The sequence below is a fragment of the Pygocentrus nattereri genome, chromosome 12 (genome assembly GCF_015220715.1).
Source record: "Pygocentrus nattereri isolate fPygNat1 chromosome 12, fPygNat1.pri, whole genome shotgun sequence".
NCBI classification, from domain to species: domain Eukaryota; kingdom Metazoa; phylum Chordata; class Actinopteri; order Characiformes; family Serrasalmidae; genus Pygocentrus; species Pygocentrus nattereri.
In genome coordinates this window covers 17,428,013-17,447,194 of record NC_051222.1, presented here as the reverse complement: position 1 = coordinate 17,447,194, position 19,182 = coordinate 17,428,013, and the positions used below count along the sequence as shown (strand labels likewise).

The following is a 19,182-nucleotide window of genomic DNA, read 5'->3' as shown; positions in this document are numbered from 1 at the left end:
TTATTTTAAAGTTAATACACAATCATTTTTACAGCGTTCAGGATGTCACACTAAGGCTAGGGTGAAAGCATTCCACGAAATGAGGTAGGCCTTCTAAGAGAGCTCTTTCTGGAAAGCCCCTGACTGTAGGCGAGGCGTCTAAAAGCAGTGTTTTCTGATTACTCACATGTGAATGTGACAAACTATAACCAAATTCTAGTCAACTGTAACCAGTTTCTATTTAAATGTGTAAATGGGTGACTGTTGTGCTCCTTTTAAAGGCATTCTGGGAGCGACAGCATCAACGAAAAAACAATATTAAAATAATATTTACAGAGCTAATGGCATTCTTAAGAAACATGCCAGAAAGGGTTCTGCCATAAAACAGTGGTCTTCAAAAACCAGTGCTCATATCACTGAGAAGAACTACTTCTGGGTCCCTAAAGAACCATGGGCCTCATTCACCGATATCTTTCTATGTTTTTTTCGTATATTTGTTCTTGAGAAAGGTAATAAGAAAGCTCCACTTTAAGTGAAATTAAGTTACCCTGTCCAGATTATTATATTATATTACAGATAATGCATTTGTGAACATTATAAAGCACATTTAAATGAATGTTTGCTGAATTTAATATACTGGAAAAAGGTGCAACGCAATAGCGTCTGTGCAAAGGTTTTGGCCCATTTTATATCGCATGTTTTTATTTTTTTCCAATATGTTAAACTGGGCAATATGTAAACACATAGAAATTATGCATTAAAAACTTGCAGAAAAAAATGCCAATTTTAATTTTAATGCATAATTGGTTCTTCTCAATAATGGAGCACCTGTGGCATATGGTTATTTTAAGAACCTTGGTTCAGTGTAGCTCTTAAAAGGCCTTGTTAATGTCAAAGTTGATTTTCTTTGACATTGTAGAGAACCTATTTGAACAGAGTTGAAGCTGGAAACGGTAGAAACCAAAGAAATTACACAGAAAACAGACGGCGATTTTTGCAGTTCCAAGCGGCTGACCTTGTCTGTTTAACAGTCCAGACCACAAGCTGAGGTTAACAGTGATGAGGAAACTTAGTGGCTACTGGTGTTCTGTCTCAGTTGCATTGTAGAATCTATTCCTCTATCTATTTAAAGTGACCTTGGTGCTTTAATATACAGATTAATACACAATAATCATGGCAATATTCAGCTTAAACTAAATAATGTGGAGATTTTATGAATATACAATGTTTTATTAGCAAGGCTTAAAGGCATACAGGCATACAGAACCCTTAATAAACCTTTATTTAAGCTTGAAATCATGAGAAATGACATTTAGGTATTAAAAGCAGCCATTCTGCAGGTTCCAAGGCACATTCAGTGGAAAGTACCCATTTGAAATGCTCTACTGACTAAGACAGAAGGATATGTACTCTCTTTGTCACGAGCTTACAGAGAATAAATAGCTGGTATTACGTTCAGACCAACAATGCATCTATAATACTGTTGCTGTTTTATACAGTTGATAAATATCACTGTGAGCAAGTGCATTCAAGCACAAAAGCAAAGGAAAAAACCTGAAAAAACACGCACACATGCATGAGCACACACACACACGCACACACACACAGACGCACACACAAACACACAAACACACACACAGATATACGTGCATAGATTTATGATCTACTGGAATACATGGTAACAACTTCTCAAAGTGTGGAATAACTCTAGACAATAATAACATACAATTTAGATGTAAATCTTATAGAAACCAAAATGTATGATGTATGTCTTATTCAATATTTCAATGAGTTATTCTTTCTGTAAATTCCATCATGTAATTGTCTAGTACTTACAGTAATGTTTTGGTCAACCACTACAATCACCAATACTCACATATGAGACATTCTGAATATTTTATTTTTATTCTAAGCTCGGTTCATCATTCTGGACATCCTAAACTTTTACAAGACATTTACATATATCCACCAATTCAGTCTACTGCGGTTAAGCCCTGCACACTCATACTGTAGGTTATAAGGAGTGTTTCAGCTCGGGTTGCTTTTTGAATGAAGCACATTATAGAGCATCCAATCAGAACTGAGCTCTTTTACATATAGCCATATGCAAAAGTTTAACAACAACTACCTGGAACAAAATTAAAATTGTAATTTTTTCTGCAAGTTTTTAGTGCATGGTTTGTTTAACATATTGGGAAAAAAATAACAATATTTTTTCCCCAGTATGTTCAATTCAGCAAATAAACATGTATTTAAATGTGCTTTAAACTGTGCAGAAATGCATTATCTGTAGTGGATGCATCTATTTTTCCAAATGAATTAATCGTTTAACATTTAGATGTAAACAAAATCATTCAGAGTGATTCGGTCTGAAAGGTGCCTTTCTAGAGAATTTTCAGAATTGTTTACCATTACCAAAATAAACTGTAAACACCAACTGCTGCTGGCATTAGCCATGTTGAACAGCTGTAGCTACAAAAGCATGTTAGGTTAAGCATTGATCTCACTTGAAAATACGGTTGTCACAGGACACACAGGAGTAATCCTGGAGTATCGTTTATACTAAAAATACATTTTGGACCAAAACTATCACAAAACAATGTCTCACGTTTCGTGCAACGCATTCATTTTGTGTAATAACAGGATGAAGGTTTTAGAACCATGAAATGCTTCAGACATCTGGTTCCTAGTATTATAATGGTGAACAATTCTGACTTGATAATGTTTGTAAAGGCGCATTTCACCCCAAACCACTCTGAATGATTTTGTTCACATGATTGAGTAATTTAGTAAAATCTGTTGCCCTTTAAGAAAATCAACTAGGCCTGTCATTTGACTGGGGTACCCAACCTTTTGCAAACAAGTGTACACCAATCATACAGGCATGGTAGCAGAAACTGCCAGCATGGTGCTAGAGGATAAAGAGAGGCTGGAAAATGGTTCTGTAAAAAGGAATTATGGCTGTTTTGGTGCATAAAACTCACAATAATATAGAAATGATTATACAATGCATGGGCCTTTTAACATGCAGTCAAAAAGTGAACTATGAAAGTCCTGTGTGACCTCTTGACTTAACATCAGCGCTTTAGTTCAAAGTGTTTTGAAGAAAAAAAGATAAGAGAGATGTTAGCACACAGCCCCTCCCCTTTGGGAAGCCAAAGCCAAAACCACATTTCTGCTCTCGCACAGCCCTTCCCCAAAGCACCAGGCCCTGTTATCAGCGTAGTCGTCAACAAGCATGTTGCTTTCAAGCTATGGAAAGTTCTGTTGTTCTATGCAGTTTCAGCAGTTCAGCTTTGAAAAAGAGGAATCAGTTGAGCAGACATCAGTCCTCTTCCCCAAACTTTCTCTCCATGCTGCCTCAGAAGACCTTTTTGCATCTTTAACTTGTCACTTGAAAGATTTCTGTCCCTTCTTCAGCCTCTGGTCCACACGGTTTTGGTGGCATGACCTGGCAAAAAACCAAGACAAATCAATCCTAACATGGTAAAAGCACAATAAAGCCTAACCCACAAATCATCTACATAATGAGTCAAAAACATTTGCTTTACCAGCCCGAAATCCTCTTTCTCAAGAAGTGTTTTGACTTTGATGGACGGGCTTGGGATGGAGGGGAACAGCTTTTCAGACAGCCTGGGGAATCAAATAGAAATGACATCTCAAACATGTTTAACATGCTAATAGCATTTGTGAATATGGTGATTTTTTTTGGTCATTTTGTTTGTGATTCAGAAGGAGATTAAGAATTTGAGTTTTGAGTTTGAATTCTGACCCTAGTCTTGCAGGACCAGACAAGATCTCATAACAGAAACGTCTGGGGACAGTCATGAGAACTTTTGTGCTACATTGGTGGGAATGTAAACTTGAGGCCAAGCAAAGTGTGAAATTTTGAAACCAGTCCAACACCTCATGCGATGATGCACTCAGACCAGTTTTATTTGGCCATTAATGAAGAAATCTTCATACAATGTAAAGCACTGTCAAATTATGCACAAAAATATCAACTTTTATGCTTTGTTTGTTCCAGCAGCATCAATATATTCTTTATATTGAATTACACTGAATTAGTTCAAACTGTCATAAATAAATAGAACAATTAAAAAACTATCAAGTATTCAGATATTTACAAGGATTATGTTATGATCTACTTAAACCCAAGGCATTAGTTAAGATCATAAGTTTCTATTGGGAGGTGCCTGTCCCAAACACTAATCCCCAATTTTCAACTTCAGAAAATAATCCTTTTTTTTCCAAATTGGTTTCAACATGTTGTTTTTTTTTTTTTAAAGATCTCTTGTCCCACAGTTTCATATCATTAGTGAATTTCAAAGGCAAAAAATTGTCATAACTGAAATGGTCATTACTGAAACATTGTCAGTAGTGTTGTGATTGTTGTGGAAGTGAAAAATGAAATGTTTGAGTTAATTAAAAATCCAAAATTAGTTTTCAACTCTGACTTTGAATAAATTCAGTAGAATGATCCGTATATCATGCATATCCACAAACCATTCTATCATCCCACTGTTACTGGCATCATGTGATGGTATCATGTGATTACTGAGGTTTCAATTGGCCTTACTTAACACTGCTTTACATTCTCTGGTACTACAAGTAATTCCAGTAACTTTATTTGGATGGTCCACCGTGGATGCTTTGTGCATGCTCAGTCTGTCTTTAAAAAGCATTCACCTAAAAACAAGCTCTGTGTGAAAGACTTTATTAAATCTATCCCTAACACTAAAGCTAACCCTAACCATAACCTCAAGACAACACCTACACCTACTCTTAATCCTAACCATAATAGTGTTGAGAATCAACTAAACATCACCAGAAGGTTTGTTAATGATTTAGATATCTTTAGAGTGTCTATAGGGGACCATCCAAATAAAGTGGGGCCATAATTCTGTATAATTTCAAGCTATATTTAATTAAATCATTTTTTCATCTGATATCCAAGCTGATCCGATGCCATCTCTAATGAACTCCTTTCTTCAGGCCCTGTAGTGGCCAGTCTGACAGCAGAATGAAAACTGACTTAGGTATTTTCAATTAATATGATCAAAGATTTCTCTGTAACTCTCTTATGAGATTAACCAGAAGACTGTTGGCTCTGTAGATGTGGTAGAAATACATTATTACTACACAGAATCAAAATCTGGTTGCAAGTAAGTGAAAGCAAGCAGAGATTGAAGACTGCTTCAAAATCAAAGATTTTTCGAATATTTCTTTTTAGAATTTGATATATTTTCCATTAGTGTCCAAATTCTAAACTTGAATTATGTGTGCAATGTCTTGACAAACCGATCTCTGCATGTTCAAACTGCTACCAACTACTAATAACAATATTTTTTGTGATCAACTTTTTATTGCACTTTTCTTATTACAGTAGTTATTTAAAAAAAGGAGAATAAGGTGATTCACAAGGGAGAGAGCTTAATCAAAAAGAGATGAGAATGAGAGAAAAGAGAAAGAATGAGAATGAAGGTTGTAATATGATCCATATTTTCTAGCATGAGCTTCTTGCAGCTCTATATTGCTGTCATGCTGTAATGCTGTCATGTCCATAATGTAACAGATGCTACAATTTTACAGTTATTTATGAGACAGTTTACAATAACATACTGTTTTTATGCCTGTTTGTTCCTGTATTTTGATATTAATTCTTGGACCTGATGTCCTTTCTTAAAGTTCTTCATAGCTGGTCGCATGCTAGTGAGTAAACATCAACCATAGCCCAATAAAGTAAAGGCAATTAAACTGATAATTACCGTCATTCAGTGTAGTTCTGATGTCTTGTTTACTAATTGTTTTTTTAGCTGTAGTTACAGTAACTACTGTGATTTTGATGATTTGTTCAACACATTAGCACTGCACTTACAGCACAATTCCAGGTTACGCTTTAATTTACAGTCCCCTAAGTGAGACAAGGGGAACTCTTGTTCTGAAGGGCTGGACTCCTGCTCACTTTGGTGATTTACCTGCTCAAGCACACCTGATTCAACTTATCAGAAAATTCCAGCTCTCAGTTCTCCAATCTCACCCTAAGCTACAGGAAGGTATTAACCAGTTAGGCATGAGGTTCTAGGTAACATCGTGGCATGTTCTGAGACAGTCAGTATATCAACCAATTGATAGGTAGAGTGTTTCTATACAGCACCATATAAGGCTCTTCCACTGTTACAAGCTTGATATCCTAACAATAGAGATTAGAACACATTCTCCAACAATCTAAAGAATCATTTTAACATTATTGATTAATGAGCATATAGTGGTTCTATATTGAACTCATAGTTCTAGAAAGAACCATTTAATTTACTAAATAACCCTCGAAGAACCATCTTTTTAAGACTGTATATATTTCTTCCATCCATTCCTTTCACATATACACTTTCCAGAAAAGGTCTTGACGCAAAACACAGGAAGTGGTAATGCAGGACATCCTGACAGCATTTATTTATTTCACATTTCTGTTCTCTGTTCCACAACTTATTCTTGGGAACTGTGTGTAGGATGGGGTAAAACACACTAAGCTAATGTAATGGCTTCAGCTCATGATTGTGTTTCAGATACAGAGGAAGTGAAGCACAAACTAACACAGGAAAAAAGTGTAACAGACTATTTATGGTGGTCTTCTATACCATAAAAGCTTTCATAATATTTTTTGTCTTTTTTGACTACTGAGGTGTGAATCAGTACTTTGCATAGTCTCCCTTGTCTATGTGGGTTTCCTCTGGGTGCTGCAGTTTCCTCCCACAGTCCAGACAGGCAGTTAGGCAAAGTAAGCCTCCCAACAACAACCAACTTACCAATATTTACAACTGAGCCTCCCAACATCAACCAACTTACCAACAATATGTACAACTAAGCCTCCCAACAACAACCAACTTACCAATATTTACAACTGAGCCTCCCAACATCAACCAACTTACCAACAATATGTACAACTAAGCCTCCCAACAACAACCAACTTACAAACAATATTTATGACTAAGCCTCCCAACAACAACCAACTTACAAACAATATTTACAACTAAGCCTCCCAACAACAACCAACTTACCAATATTTACAACTGAGCCTCCCAACATCAACCAACTTACCAACAATATGTACAACTAAGCCTCCCAACAACAACCAACTTACAAACAATATTTATGACTAAGCCTCCCAACAACAACCAACTTACAAACAATATTTACAACTAAGCCTCCCAACAACAACCAACTTACAAACAATATTTACAACTAAGCCTCCCAACAACAACCAACTTACAAACAATATTTACAACTAAGCCTCCCAACAACAACCAACTTACCAACAATATGTACAACTAAGCCTCCCAACAACAACCAACTTACAAACAATATTTACAACTAAGCCTCCCAACAACAACCAACTTACAAACAATATTTACAACTAAACCTCCCAACAACAACCAACTTACAAACAATATTTACAACTAAGCCTCCCAACAACAACCAACTTACAAACAATATTTACAACTAAACCTCCCAACAACAACCAACTTACAAACAATATTTACAACTAAGCCTCCCAACAACAACCAACTTACCAACAATATGTACAACTAAGCCTCCCAACAACAACCAACTTACAAACAATATTTACAACTAAGCCTCCCAACAACAACCAACTTACAAACAATATTTACAACTAAGCCTCCCAACAACAACCAACTTACAAACAATATTTACAACTAAGCCTCCCAACAACAACCAACTTACAAACAATATTTACAACTAAACCTCCCAACATCAACCAACTTACCAACAATATGTACAACTAAGCCTCCCAACAACAACCAACTTACAAACAATATTTACAACTAAGCCTCCCAACAACAACCAACTTACCAACAATATGTACAACTAAGCCTCCCAACAACAACCAACTTACAAACAATATTTACAACTAAACCTCCCAACATCAACCAACTTACCAACAATATGTACAACTAAGCCTCCCAACAACAACCAACTTACAAACAATATTTACAACTAAGCCTCCCAACAACAACCAACTTACAAACAATATTTACATCTAAGCCTCCCAACAACAACCAACTTACAAACAATATTTACAACTAAGCCTCCCAACAACAACCAACTTACAAACAATATTTACAACTAAGCCTCCCAACAACAACCAATTTACAAACAATATTTACAACTAAACCTCCCAACAACAACCAACTTACAAACAATATTTACAACTAAGCCTCCCAACAACAACCAACTTACAAACAATATTTACATCTAAGCCTCCCAACAACAACCAACTTACAAACAATATTTACAACTAAGCCTCCCAACAACAACCAACTTACAAACAATATTTACAACTAAGCCTCCCAACAACAACCAACTTACAAACAATATTTACATCTAAGCCCCCCAACAACAACCAACTTACAAACAATATTTACAACTAAGCCTCCCAACAACAACCAACTTACAAACAATATTTACAACTAAACCTCCCAACATCAACCAACTTACCAACAATATGTACAACTAAGCCTCCCAACAACAACCAACTTACAAACAATATTTACAACTAAGCCTCCCAACAACAACCAACTTACAAACAATATTTACAACTAAGCCTCCCAACAACAACCAACTTACAAACAATATTTACAACTAAGCCTCCCAACAACAACCAATTTACAAACAATATTTACAACTAAACCTCCCAACATCAACCAACTTACAAACAATATTTACAACTAAGCCTCCCAACAACAACCAACTTACAAACAATATTTACATCTAAGCCTCCCAACAACAACCAACTTACAAACAATATTTACAACTGAGCCTCCCAACAACAACCAACTTACAAACAATATTTACAACTAAACCTCCCAACAACAACCAACTTACAAACAATATTTACATCTAAGCCCCCCAACAACAACCAACTTACAAACAATATTTACAACTAAGCCTCCCAACAACAACCAACTTACAAACAATATTTACAACTAAACCTCCCAACAACAACCAACTTACAAACAATATTTACATCTAAGCCCCCCAACAACAACCAACTTACAAACAATATTTACAACTAAGCCTCCCAACAACAACCAACTTACAAACAATATTTACAACTAAGCCTCCCAACAACAACCAACTTACAAACAATATTTACAACTAAACCTCCCAACAACAACCAACTTACAAACAATATTTACATCTAAGCCCCCCAACAACAACCAACTTACAAACAATATTTACAACTAAGCCTCCCAACAACAACCAACTTACAAACAATATTTACATCTAAGCCTCCCAACAACAACCAACTTACAAACAATATTTACAACTAAGCCTCCCAACAACAACCAACTTACAAACAATATTTACAACTAAGCCTCCCAACAACAACCAATTTACCATCAATATTTACAACTAAGCCTCCCAACAACAACCAACTTACAAACAATATTTACAACTAAGCCTCCCAACAACAACCAACTTACAAACAATATTTACAACTAAGCCTCCCAACAACAACCAACTTACAAACAATATTTACAACTAAGCCTCCCAACAACAACCAATTTACCATCAATATTTACAACTAAGCCTCCCAACAACAACCAACTTACAAACAATATTTACAACTAAGCCTCCCAACAACAACCAACTTACAAACAATATTTACAACTAAGCCTCCCAACAACAACCAACTTACAAACAATATTTACAACTAAGCCTCCCAACAACAACCAACTTACAAACAATATTTACAACTAAGCCTCCCAACAACAACCAACTTACAAACAATATTTACAACTAAGCCTCCCAACAACAACCAACTTACAAACAATATTTACAACTAAGCCTCCCAACAACAACCAACTTACAAACAATATTTACAAATAAGCCACCAAACAACAACCAATGTTTGATATGCCCTCTTTTCACTAATCATATTTATTTTACTCCTCCGTTACATTTGAGGCACTTATGGGGTGAGTTGAAATATTTCATCATAATGCTGATGTGTAGATTGTTAGACTAAATGTAGGTTGTGAAATGACGAACACCCTCCTCTGCTGTATGTCAGCTGGGTCATGTTAATGACGACATTTCCTTTTTTAAACTTTACAAGTGCAGTGGCTTTAAAAATCAACTGCACAGTGAACAGCACTCCAAGCAATGATGCCACACCCTCTGAATATACAATACTACGCAAAAGTCAAAGACTATCCTTTCATGTATTTCATTTTTCCGTGAAATCTTATATTTAACAGAAAAGGCTTCCAGTATGTAATGAGTTTACCCTTTGCCTTTTTCCGCTGCCTTTTCAGATGTTTTTCAGAGAAATCTACATGAAAAATTTAAACACAGTTCAGTTGGCTGCATTTTCTTCCTTTCACAGTTTCCAGGTAACCCCAATTACAAATGTATATTAATAACTCCGTAAAACCTTCCTCCACAGATGTCAGATGTCCAGTTTTGGTGTTTTAATGCACATATTCTTTTTTTATCTATTTCCTTTCCTCAGCTACACATCCTTTCAGACTCATAGTGTTGAGTTGTCTTCTCACAGTGGAAGGATGCACAGAAACACCTTTTTTTCAGATTTTTTCAGATCTGAATCAAGAGTAGAGCTTGATTTTCTCCTCTCTTTTCAAGATAAAAGTTTTACGTAGTGTTTATCTAATGGTGATGGTCTGGTGGTGTACCAGGTCTTGCATGATTGTTTAGAGTTCCCAATTGTCTTTTTACATATCCACTCACTTATTTTCTTGATTTTCTCCTTCCTTATGTGAGTGATTATCTTATATTTATCTCCTCAAAAACGTCTCCTTCACCCATTTTAGTTGTGTAGTTGCTTGTGTGAATATCAGTATCTGTTTGAAAGGGGAACAATGTCAGTGGCAGCCCTGGGACCAGCGTTTGTTGGGAGGGCCCAGCTTTAGCTCACTGCTGGAATGGTGGAAGAATTAAAGTGCAGCAGTAGAGTGCACAAAGGTAGAGAGGACAAGTTAAATGATGCTATAATTGATGTTAGGCTTAGTGTTGGAGGCTTCTGTATAATTTTCTGTGAAACATATTTGCTGACACTGAAAAATGAGTAATTTATACTTGGACTAGGATTTGACATTTGACTTTTGCACAATTCTGTACTTCCACTTTTTTACTGTAATTCCACTGTTCAAAAAACAAGCAGTAGAGTCTATTAAAAAAAAGAAAGAAATAAAGAACGCCTTACCTTTGGAACTTGCAGACCAGAAGAAAAGCTAACAGAATCATGGGAAGCACAAACGCAATGGACGCAATCACGTAGACATTGAGTTGGTAAGGGTTTTCAGTTGGGCTGACCACTAATTAAAAGAGCATACACATATACCATCATATTACAGTCTATTCAATGTAAATGTCAAGTGCCAAAATTGATACCAAGATATAGCTCACCTTTGCTTTCACTCCAATCACTCCAGTCTCCATCAGAGACACAATAAACCATTTTTGTTCTTATTTGAATGCTGTAGCTTCTTGCCAGATCAATGTTTTTTTTAGTATATGTCAAATTGTTATGGGACTGCGTTGGTATAGTGACAGTCTGTGACAGTAAAAAGTGAATTAGAAAATGGAAATGTGAATAATAGAGAGAAGTACAAAGTCAGACAATTTCTTACCTCATCGTTGATCTTTAACTCATACTCAAAACAGTGACTATCTACAGAATTAATACTTTTTGGCAGCGACCAATTTATTTCCAAATCTTTTGATTTTATTGTGGCAGATGTGATTTCAGGGGGATCCAAGATCTCTGAAGAGAAAAAAAAACAAGTATTAAAATACAGTTTTCATATTGTAAGACCTAGTATCATTACCCTCCACAATCCGCAATACATTTTTTAACTACTGAGCTAATAATTTAATAATGTTCCAACTAGGGATGTAGCTTGCAATAAACAGTATAAGCAGTTACGAGGATTTAAAGACACAAATGGATTTATTTATTTAATCAATATTGATATTGCCAAAAAACATCCTTTTAATATACTATATATTATATATTATATATTGATATAATATATCATCAATATAATAATATATATTGATGATTTTTTCCCCCCAAACATCAAGACAGCAGAAATTTATAGAGACACTGTTGTTTAAAGATTCTGTCATCCCATGTGTTGTTAGTACTGCTTTTTCCATTGTTCCCTATGCATTTGCTAAACTCACCGACTTCAGGGGACCCTGAAGTAAGACTTTGGTTAGGGTCCCCAGGAATGGGGGGTGCATTCTCAATACTTTATGAACAGAATTTTTATGATGATTTCTCACCAATGTCTTCTTCTGCGAATGTCTTGCAAGTGATGTACCAATGGCTCGGTATGGAGATATTGACTTGCACCGTCACATAGAGCGCTGATTTAATTCTCCCTAGGCACTCAACTCTTTCCATTTCATGATTTGAAGAGCAATTTAAATGGAAGGGTGAGTCCTGTAACTCATTGTTACAAAAACTGAAATAAGAAAACATGACAACAGCAGGTTTTCACACGAGAAGTACTTTTAACAGTAACAAAGATGAAGACTTCATAGTAGCAAAAAGTAGTGTAGCAAACACATTCGCTAGACAGGTTCAAAAAGGGACACTTTACAAACACTCTCTAAAAGCACTAGGAGGGTGAAAGCTGGCATCAACTTCCCAGTCTTACATTGCCCCTGTCCCAACATTTTTGGAATGTATTGCAGGCATCAACTTGGAATTAGTGTATATTTACAAAAGGTAAAAAATGAAATATCTCTTGATGTTTTCAATTAAATACCTCTTTACCTCTTTATTGTGAATTTCCCCTCTTTGGGACTAATAAAGGATTATCTTATCTTATCTTATCTTATCTTATCTTATCTTATCTTATCTTATCTTATCTTATCTTATCTTCGCTTTCTTTTTAATTGCATTTTACCTCCTGTCCCAAATTTTCCATGAATTGAGTTGAGATTTGAAGTATTATTATAACAGTACACTGCGTGGACTGCACAGCCACATCGCTCAAAACAAAGGGTGGGGGACTGTGAGTGTTTGTGAATGACTGATCTATGACCTCTGTTCTTCTGATTCATGTTCATGATGATAAGATGCAGGCCCTATTACCCTTACCTGAGAATTTACTGCGGTTATTGTTGTGGCTGTTTACATTCCTCTACAAAGCAGTACTAAACTAGCACTAACTACGTTAGCTAAAGCTATTAGGAAGCAGCAGTCTCGTCATCCGGAAACTACACTTATCATGGCAGGGGATTTTAATCAGAATGATCTCAGTCCAGTGCTCTCCGAGTTCCATCAGCACGTCTACTGTATGACATGAGGGGAAACACACTTGACACACTTGACATCTACAACAATGTCACGGAGGCTTACAGCATCACCCCCTTGCCTTCATTCGGTAAGAGTGACCACATCTGTTTACTGAAGAAGCCCACACACTGACAGCTGCTGAAATGGGTTAAAGCAATGGTGAGAGGCCTGTAGAGGCAGAGTCAGGCAGAGAAACTAAAAGCTGCCAGACACAACCTAAAGGCTGGTATGAAGGTTGCAACACAAGCACAACACACAAATTGCAGCCTGCTTCAACACCAACTGGCATACCTGACACTTGTGGCAAGGGATCCAAGCAATCACTGACTATGAGAGCAAAGTCAGTATCATAGCAACCACAGACACCTCCCACTCTGCTGGGCTCAGCTACCCACCACTACCCTGCCTCCCTCCACAGAGGAGCTAACACTCATACTGGCAACAGATGAGGTGAAGAGGGCACTGTTGAGAGTCTCAACTTGGAAAGCAGCAGGTCCAGGCATCATTCCAAGTCAGATCCTGAAAGTGAGTGCCAACCAGCTGGTTGCCATCATCACAGATTTCTTCAATATTTCCCTGCCGCACCCAGTTTTAAATCGCAGTCCCAAAGTAACCCATTTTCTCACACCCATAGTGATTAAATGCTTTGAAAGCGTGATCTTAGCTTATATAAACTGCGGCACTCCAAGCATTGTGGACCCCCACCAGTCTGCCTACTGTGCTAACAGATCTACTGATGATGCAGTTTCCCTGGCAATGCACACTTATGTCAGAATGCTGTCTACTGACTTCAGCTCTGCCTTCAATTACATCATCACGTCCAGACTGTTCTCCAAACTATGGACTTCCTTACCTGCAGACCACACTCTGTTAGAATGAGTGTCCACACCTCCGTCCCTCACACTCAGCACAGGATGCCCACATGGCTGCGTTCTTTCAGCCATGCTCTACATGCTGCACACCTACAATTGTGTTGTAAAATACCACTCCAACAGCATCATCAAGTCTGCTGATGATACAAAAATAATCAGCAACATCACCAATGATTATGAGGGGCCATATAGAGAGGAAGCAAAGGTCCTTACAGAGTGGTGTACTGCCAACAACCTCTCCCTCGATGTCAGCAAAACCAAAGAGTTAACTGCTGACTTCAGGAAGGGGAGCAGACTGCACACTCCCCTGAGCACTGAGGGGACAATTGTGAAACAGTGGAGCAGCTTTAGCCGAGGATCTCACATGTTCATTCAACACATCACACCTTATTGAAAAGGTTTGTATTTCCTTTGATGGCTGAGGGCAGTCAACTTGCCACAACAGCACCTCTGCATCTTCTACAGATCCACTGTGGAGAGCATCCAACTGACAAGATGTGTCCTAAGGCCCTGCACAGGGTGGTGAAACCAGCTTAGCACATCACCATAGCTGCCCTCCCACCCATAGAGGACATCTATAACAAGAGAGATGAAAGGAAAGCCATCAACATCTCCCACATACCCCAGCCACTCAGTTTCAACCTCTGCCATCCGGGTGGCAAGAGGTACCAGAACTTTTGAGCCAGAGCCACCAGACTCAAGAACAGATTTTACCCACCAACACCAACCAGAACGTGAATGCACACACAACGGACTATTACTGATCTAATCCCTGATTCTCCCAGTTTACTCTATCTACACACTGAGCTCTGCTAGTTCACTGGACTGTATGCACATTGCACTTTTACTGGAACTCACTATACTTGAACATTTGTGTGTTTCTTCATACTCAGCAACCTTGTATTGGTATAATAATAAAGTTAATTTAATTGATTATTAAATTTAATTTATTATTATTGTTGTCTTGCTGTTGTTTTGTTGTTGTTGTTCATGTTATAGACAGTGATGTGATAGTGAACGTTAGTTAGTGTAAAGTTAGTTAACATTACATTGGCAAATGTTAGCTGTACAAACTTTACACATTGATACTTTTAAAAAGTAACGACTGTCAAATCAAAATGCATGTACCTGTATCCTGTGTCACAGACACTGCTGGTGATGGTCCAGTTAAAGCAGGCTTGCCTTGTCTTGTTTATGCATGGTAACATGGTACTAGCCTCTACTACTCTGCCCAACTCTGGCCAGCAAAAATCTGTTGCATCAGCCAAGATTAATCAGATAACGCTAAGTGACAAAGGGACAAAATATCACTGGCACTTACTGAATAAAAGCAGAATATTGTGCATCTGCAGGAAGCATGTGCGTGCTCCAGGAGCAGTTCAATAGACTTGTCTTATAGATGAAGCAGGATATGTTGCTCCAGGAAAAATCCTGAAGACCTAAAACATAACATGACAGAACTGAATAATTATTGTAATTATAACTATGCTGGGTGGAGTGTGCTTGTACAGTAAGAAAATCATGTTTTTATTTACTATTGTTTGTTGATTTAATGTTATTGTTTTTGTTAAAAAATGCAAACACCTACTGGCAAGGAGATTTGAATTTTCAGAGGTATTTTCCATCATATTGCCATTCTCAAACAATATAACATCATGTTCATTCATCTAACAAAAGAGAGGAAAAAAATACTTGTAAAAAGGGTTTAAATGAGTTTTCTGAGATGCAAAAATATAATATAAAATCATACCTCAGCATAGCAGAGCTGGTCAGAGTCAGAGCAAAATCCTTCAATTTCACTACCTAAAAATTGTGTGTAAAAAAAAAAAATAGTGATTAGTGTATTAATATGAAGACACATCATGTGCTCTATTGCTTGTGACAGTCAACATGAAGATTTTGTCTTTATTCATTATTTGAAAAACTACTAACCAGCAGCATTGCCAGCCAGAACCAAGGCAATGATCAGCAGCAATCCATACAGCCTCATTGTGAAACTGAGGTACGAGGAAGGTCACAGTTAATGAGAGACGCATAATCAAGGGTAAACACACATACAAGTGACCAACAGTTCTCACAAGTCCCGTGACTGCAAATCCAGCATGTGTAGGAATGTTAACAATAAGCAATCGTACATTATTAAAAAAAAAGTTTCTCCATTTAACCTAAAACAATTGCTTCAAATGCCAACTAGCAGTTTGACTTGTTTTACTCAAATAAAATTCAAAATAGTTTAACAACAATTCATACCAAAAAAATCTGAATCTGAACAAAAATACATACAGTACTGTGCAGAAGTTTTGAGACTTTTGTCTCTTGAGAACAGTATTTTTGAGCACTTGAGAACAGTATTTTTTTAGAAAACATTTTATCAGATCAGAAAGTGCTTACTTGCACAGAAAAAGCATATAAAGAAGAATAAATACAAATAACATTAATACGATAAATAGTGATTTGTGTTTGTTTCAAATCTCTCCTCATAGCAGCCCACTATTATTATTAGTAATGATCAGTGGGGGACAGTAACTAAGTAAATGTCATTAGTTTCTGTACTTAAGTAGTTTTTTAATGTATCTGTACTTTACTGAAGTTTTTCCATTTTGGGCGACTTTTTACTTTCACTCCACTACAATTCAAAGCATAATATCTGACTTTTTACTCCGCTACATTTTGAGAAATCTGTCGCTCCTTTTGGTTTCTGTGTGTATAAAAACGTAACATGTCAAAACGGAAGAAGCACGAAGCAAGAGCACCAAACAGGGCACAGCGGTCACTTTGTTCTGAGCTTGTTTTGACCTGTTGGTCATACCGACCCAGTGCAGCACACGGTTCAACGTCAGCGCAGCAGCGTAAATTTTGGGAGAGTCTATTCAACCTAACTTTGTGTAAATAGAGCACAATATAGAAATATGTACACATGTGCAGTCGTGACTGATGCAGCATTTTTCTGAATTTATACAAACACTTTCATTTTATAGTAAATTAGTTACAGTTAGTTTATGTTTATGAACAGAGGTCTACAGATCAACACAGTAAAGGAGCTCATTTGTGATCCTGAGTTTAAAGCCAGTTTTTATTAAACTTAAACTTGGAACTAAGTTGAATTAATTTAAATAATATTTAAGTACTTCTACTTTTACTGGAGTAATAATTTACCTTGAGTATGTCTACTTTACCTCAAGTACATGACCTGTGTACTTCGTCCACCACTGGTAATGATCCAATATCTTGTCTGTCTAATCAGTAGTTTGTTATGTCACATCAGGAGCACTTGGAATGGATTTTAAGTCATCCACAAATCTATGTGTTGGCAGGGAGAATTGAGGAGAAATCTGGAACCAAACTTTGTTCTTAGATATCTATCTATCTATCTATCTATCTATCTATCTATCTATCTATCTATCTATCTATCTATCTATCTATCTATCTATCTATCTATCTATCTATCTATAATGTATAATTTGAAATTGCCTGTTGCCCTTTATATTGTATTGAAATTTTATGATGGACCAAAAGAAATGGCACAAAATTGTTTTAAAAAATCCGGTTCTTACATTAAATGTAAAGTATGTTTACTTTCATATTCTAGTCTGTGTTCTGTGTCTAGACAAACTACTAATAACAGTTAACAAACAGAAAGAAAGAAATGCTGGTAAAGCAGCTCACATGTGACGGCAGTATCAATTTCGATACAACAGCTCCTCATAAAAGTCTTTGAAAAATATAAATGTTAAAGCTATCAAGACACACATTAAAACAGAATGGTTTACCTCTCAGAGGAAGCCCATATGACCGTAGACGTAGAGATATGAGATGAATTTTAGCCAGAAACCTTTGCGTAGAGCGGCATATTAGCGACGCACTTTCAAAAAGAGGAAATGTTTGAGATATTTACTGGAAAGCATATTCAGGAAGTTACAAGAGAGGGAGGAGTTTTCAACCAGCTGTCTGCTTCTTAAGATAAGAAATCTGGAAGAAAACTGTTGTTCTCCAGTCTATTCATTATTGTTTCACTGAACGTTAACATGATACAGAAATTCCCATCAGAACAAAATTCTTTCCATAATGTTTTGAATATGTCCATTCAAGGGACAGCTCTTAGGTTCTCTCTCAGGCTGTCCAGAGTGTGAAAACGCTGCCTCCCTGTATTTGGATGCAAGAAGGTGCCCATAAGATACAGTCAGGAGGATAAAACCGGCTGAAGAGACCAGCATCGTCATACTGGTGGTACAGATCTATATGTATAGAACATGTTTATTTATTACTGGCTTTGTCTGTCCAGTGTTTGTTCAAACAAACTGCCATCAGTGACGTGTACAAGATTGAGGCAATTAGGGGGGGTTGGGTGAGCGGGGGATGGCACAGCACCCTAAGTGGTGTAATTATGTACAGAACAAAGGCAACTGTATTTCATACAAAATAAATGTCCACACAGTGACACTGTCTGTGTCGGCTTCATATTTACTCTGTAGTTTACAAACACCACAACTATCTGCAACATGTACATGTAGACATACACTGACTTTAAAGTACATTTAAACAACGTTTTTTGTTGAACAGATTTTGTTGTTTTATTTTTTCTAAATTGCATTTGACAGTGTGCAATATAGAACAATTTACCATGGGATAATCATGATTTTGAGCCTTCTAGTTTAGAACAGTATAGAATATTCATAATTTGAGAGACAGACTGAATATACTGAAGAATAAGCTGCCTGGGGTTCTGGGGTCCGTCTGGGGTCAGTTATATGTTATATATTATCTCCTTATTATAGCACTGTATGCCACATTCTGATTTAAATGATCAAAAAATCTAATAAAAAAAGGTAAATTACTTTGCATGACATCATCATTCAAATCACATGTATGCTACCTCAAATATCAGCACCCCAACTTAAAAAAAAATCCCCCATCACTGCAGATGTGTCTTGTAATTTCTGGTGATCGATGGGCTCCTTGTGTACAGTGGGGAAAATA

General features: G+C 36.7%; 1 protein-coding gene across 1 annotated transcript; it reads right to left on the bottom strand.

Moving 5' to 3' along the window:
* Positions 1-1,188: 1,188 nt before the first annotated feature.
* On the bottom strand, positions 1,189-18,100 carry LOC108434736 (granulocyte-macrophage colony-stimulating factor receptor subunit alpha-like). Its single transcript, XM_017710081.2, has 11 exons — positions 17,976-18,100; positions 16,138-16,202; positions 15,956-16,008; positions 15,794-15,872; positions 15,527-15,644; positions 12,313-12,494; positions 11,655-11,788; positions 11,431-11,578; positions 11,228-11,339; positions 3,531-3,612; positions 1,189-3,430 (listed from the first exon to the last, which is right to left on the bottom strand). Exons 2-11 carry the CDS (start codon positions 16,193-16,195, stop codon positions 3,362-3,364), a joined length of 1,035 nt encoding a protein of 344 aa, XP_017565570.1. The 5' UTR covers positions 16,196-16,202; positions 17,976-18,100; the 3' UTR covers positions 1,189-3,361.
* Between the last annotated feature and the right edge of the window lie 1,082 nt (positions 18,101-19,182).

Excerpts from the sequence above, each read along its gene's own strand:
- LOC108434736 (XM_017710081.2), bottom strand. The coding sequence starts at position 16,195 with ATGAGGCTGTATGGATTGCTGCTGATCATTGCCTTGGTTCTGGCTGGC. Across the intron at positions 15,873-15,955 it reads ACCAGCTCTGCTATGCTGAG|ATGAATGAACATGATGTTAT; the intron begins GTATGATTTTAT and ends CTCTTTTGTTAG. Across the intron at positions 15,645-15,793 it reads AAATTCAAATCTCCTTGCCA|GTCTTCAGGATTTTTCCTGG; the intron begins GTAGGTGTTTGC and ends GTTATGTTTTAG.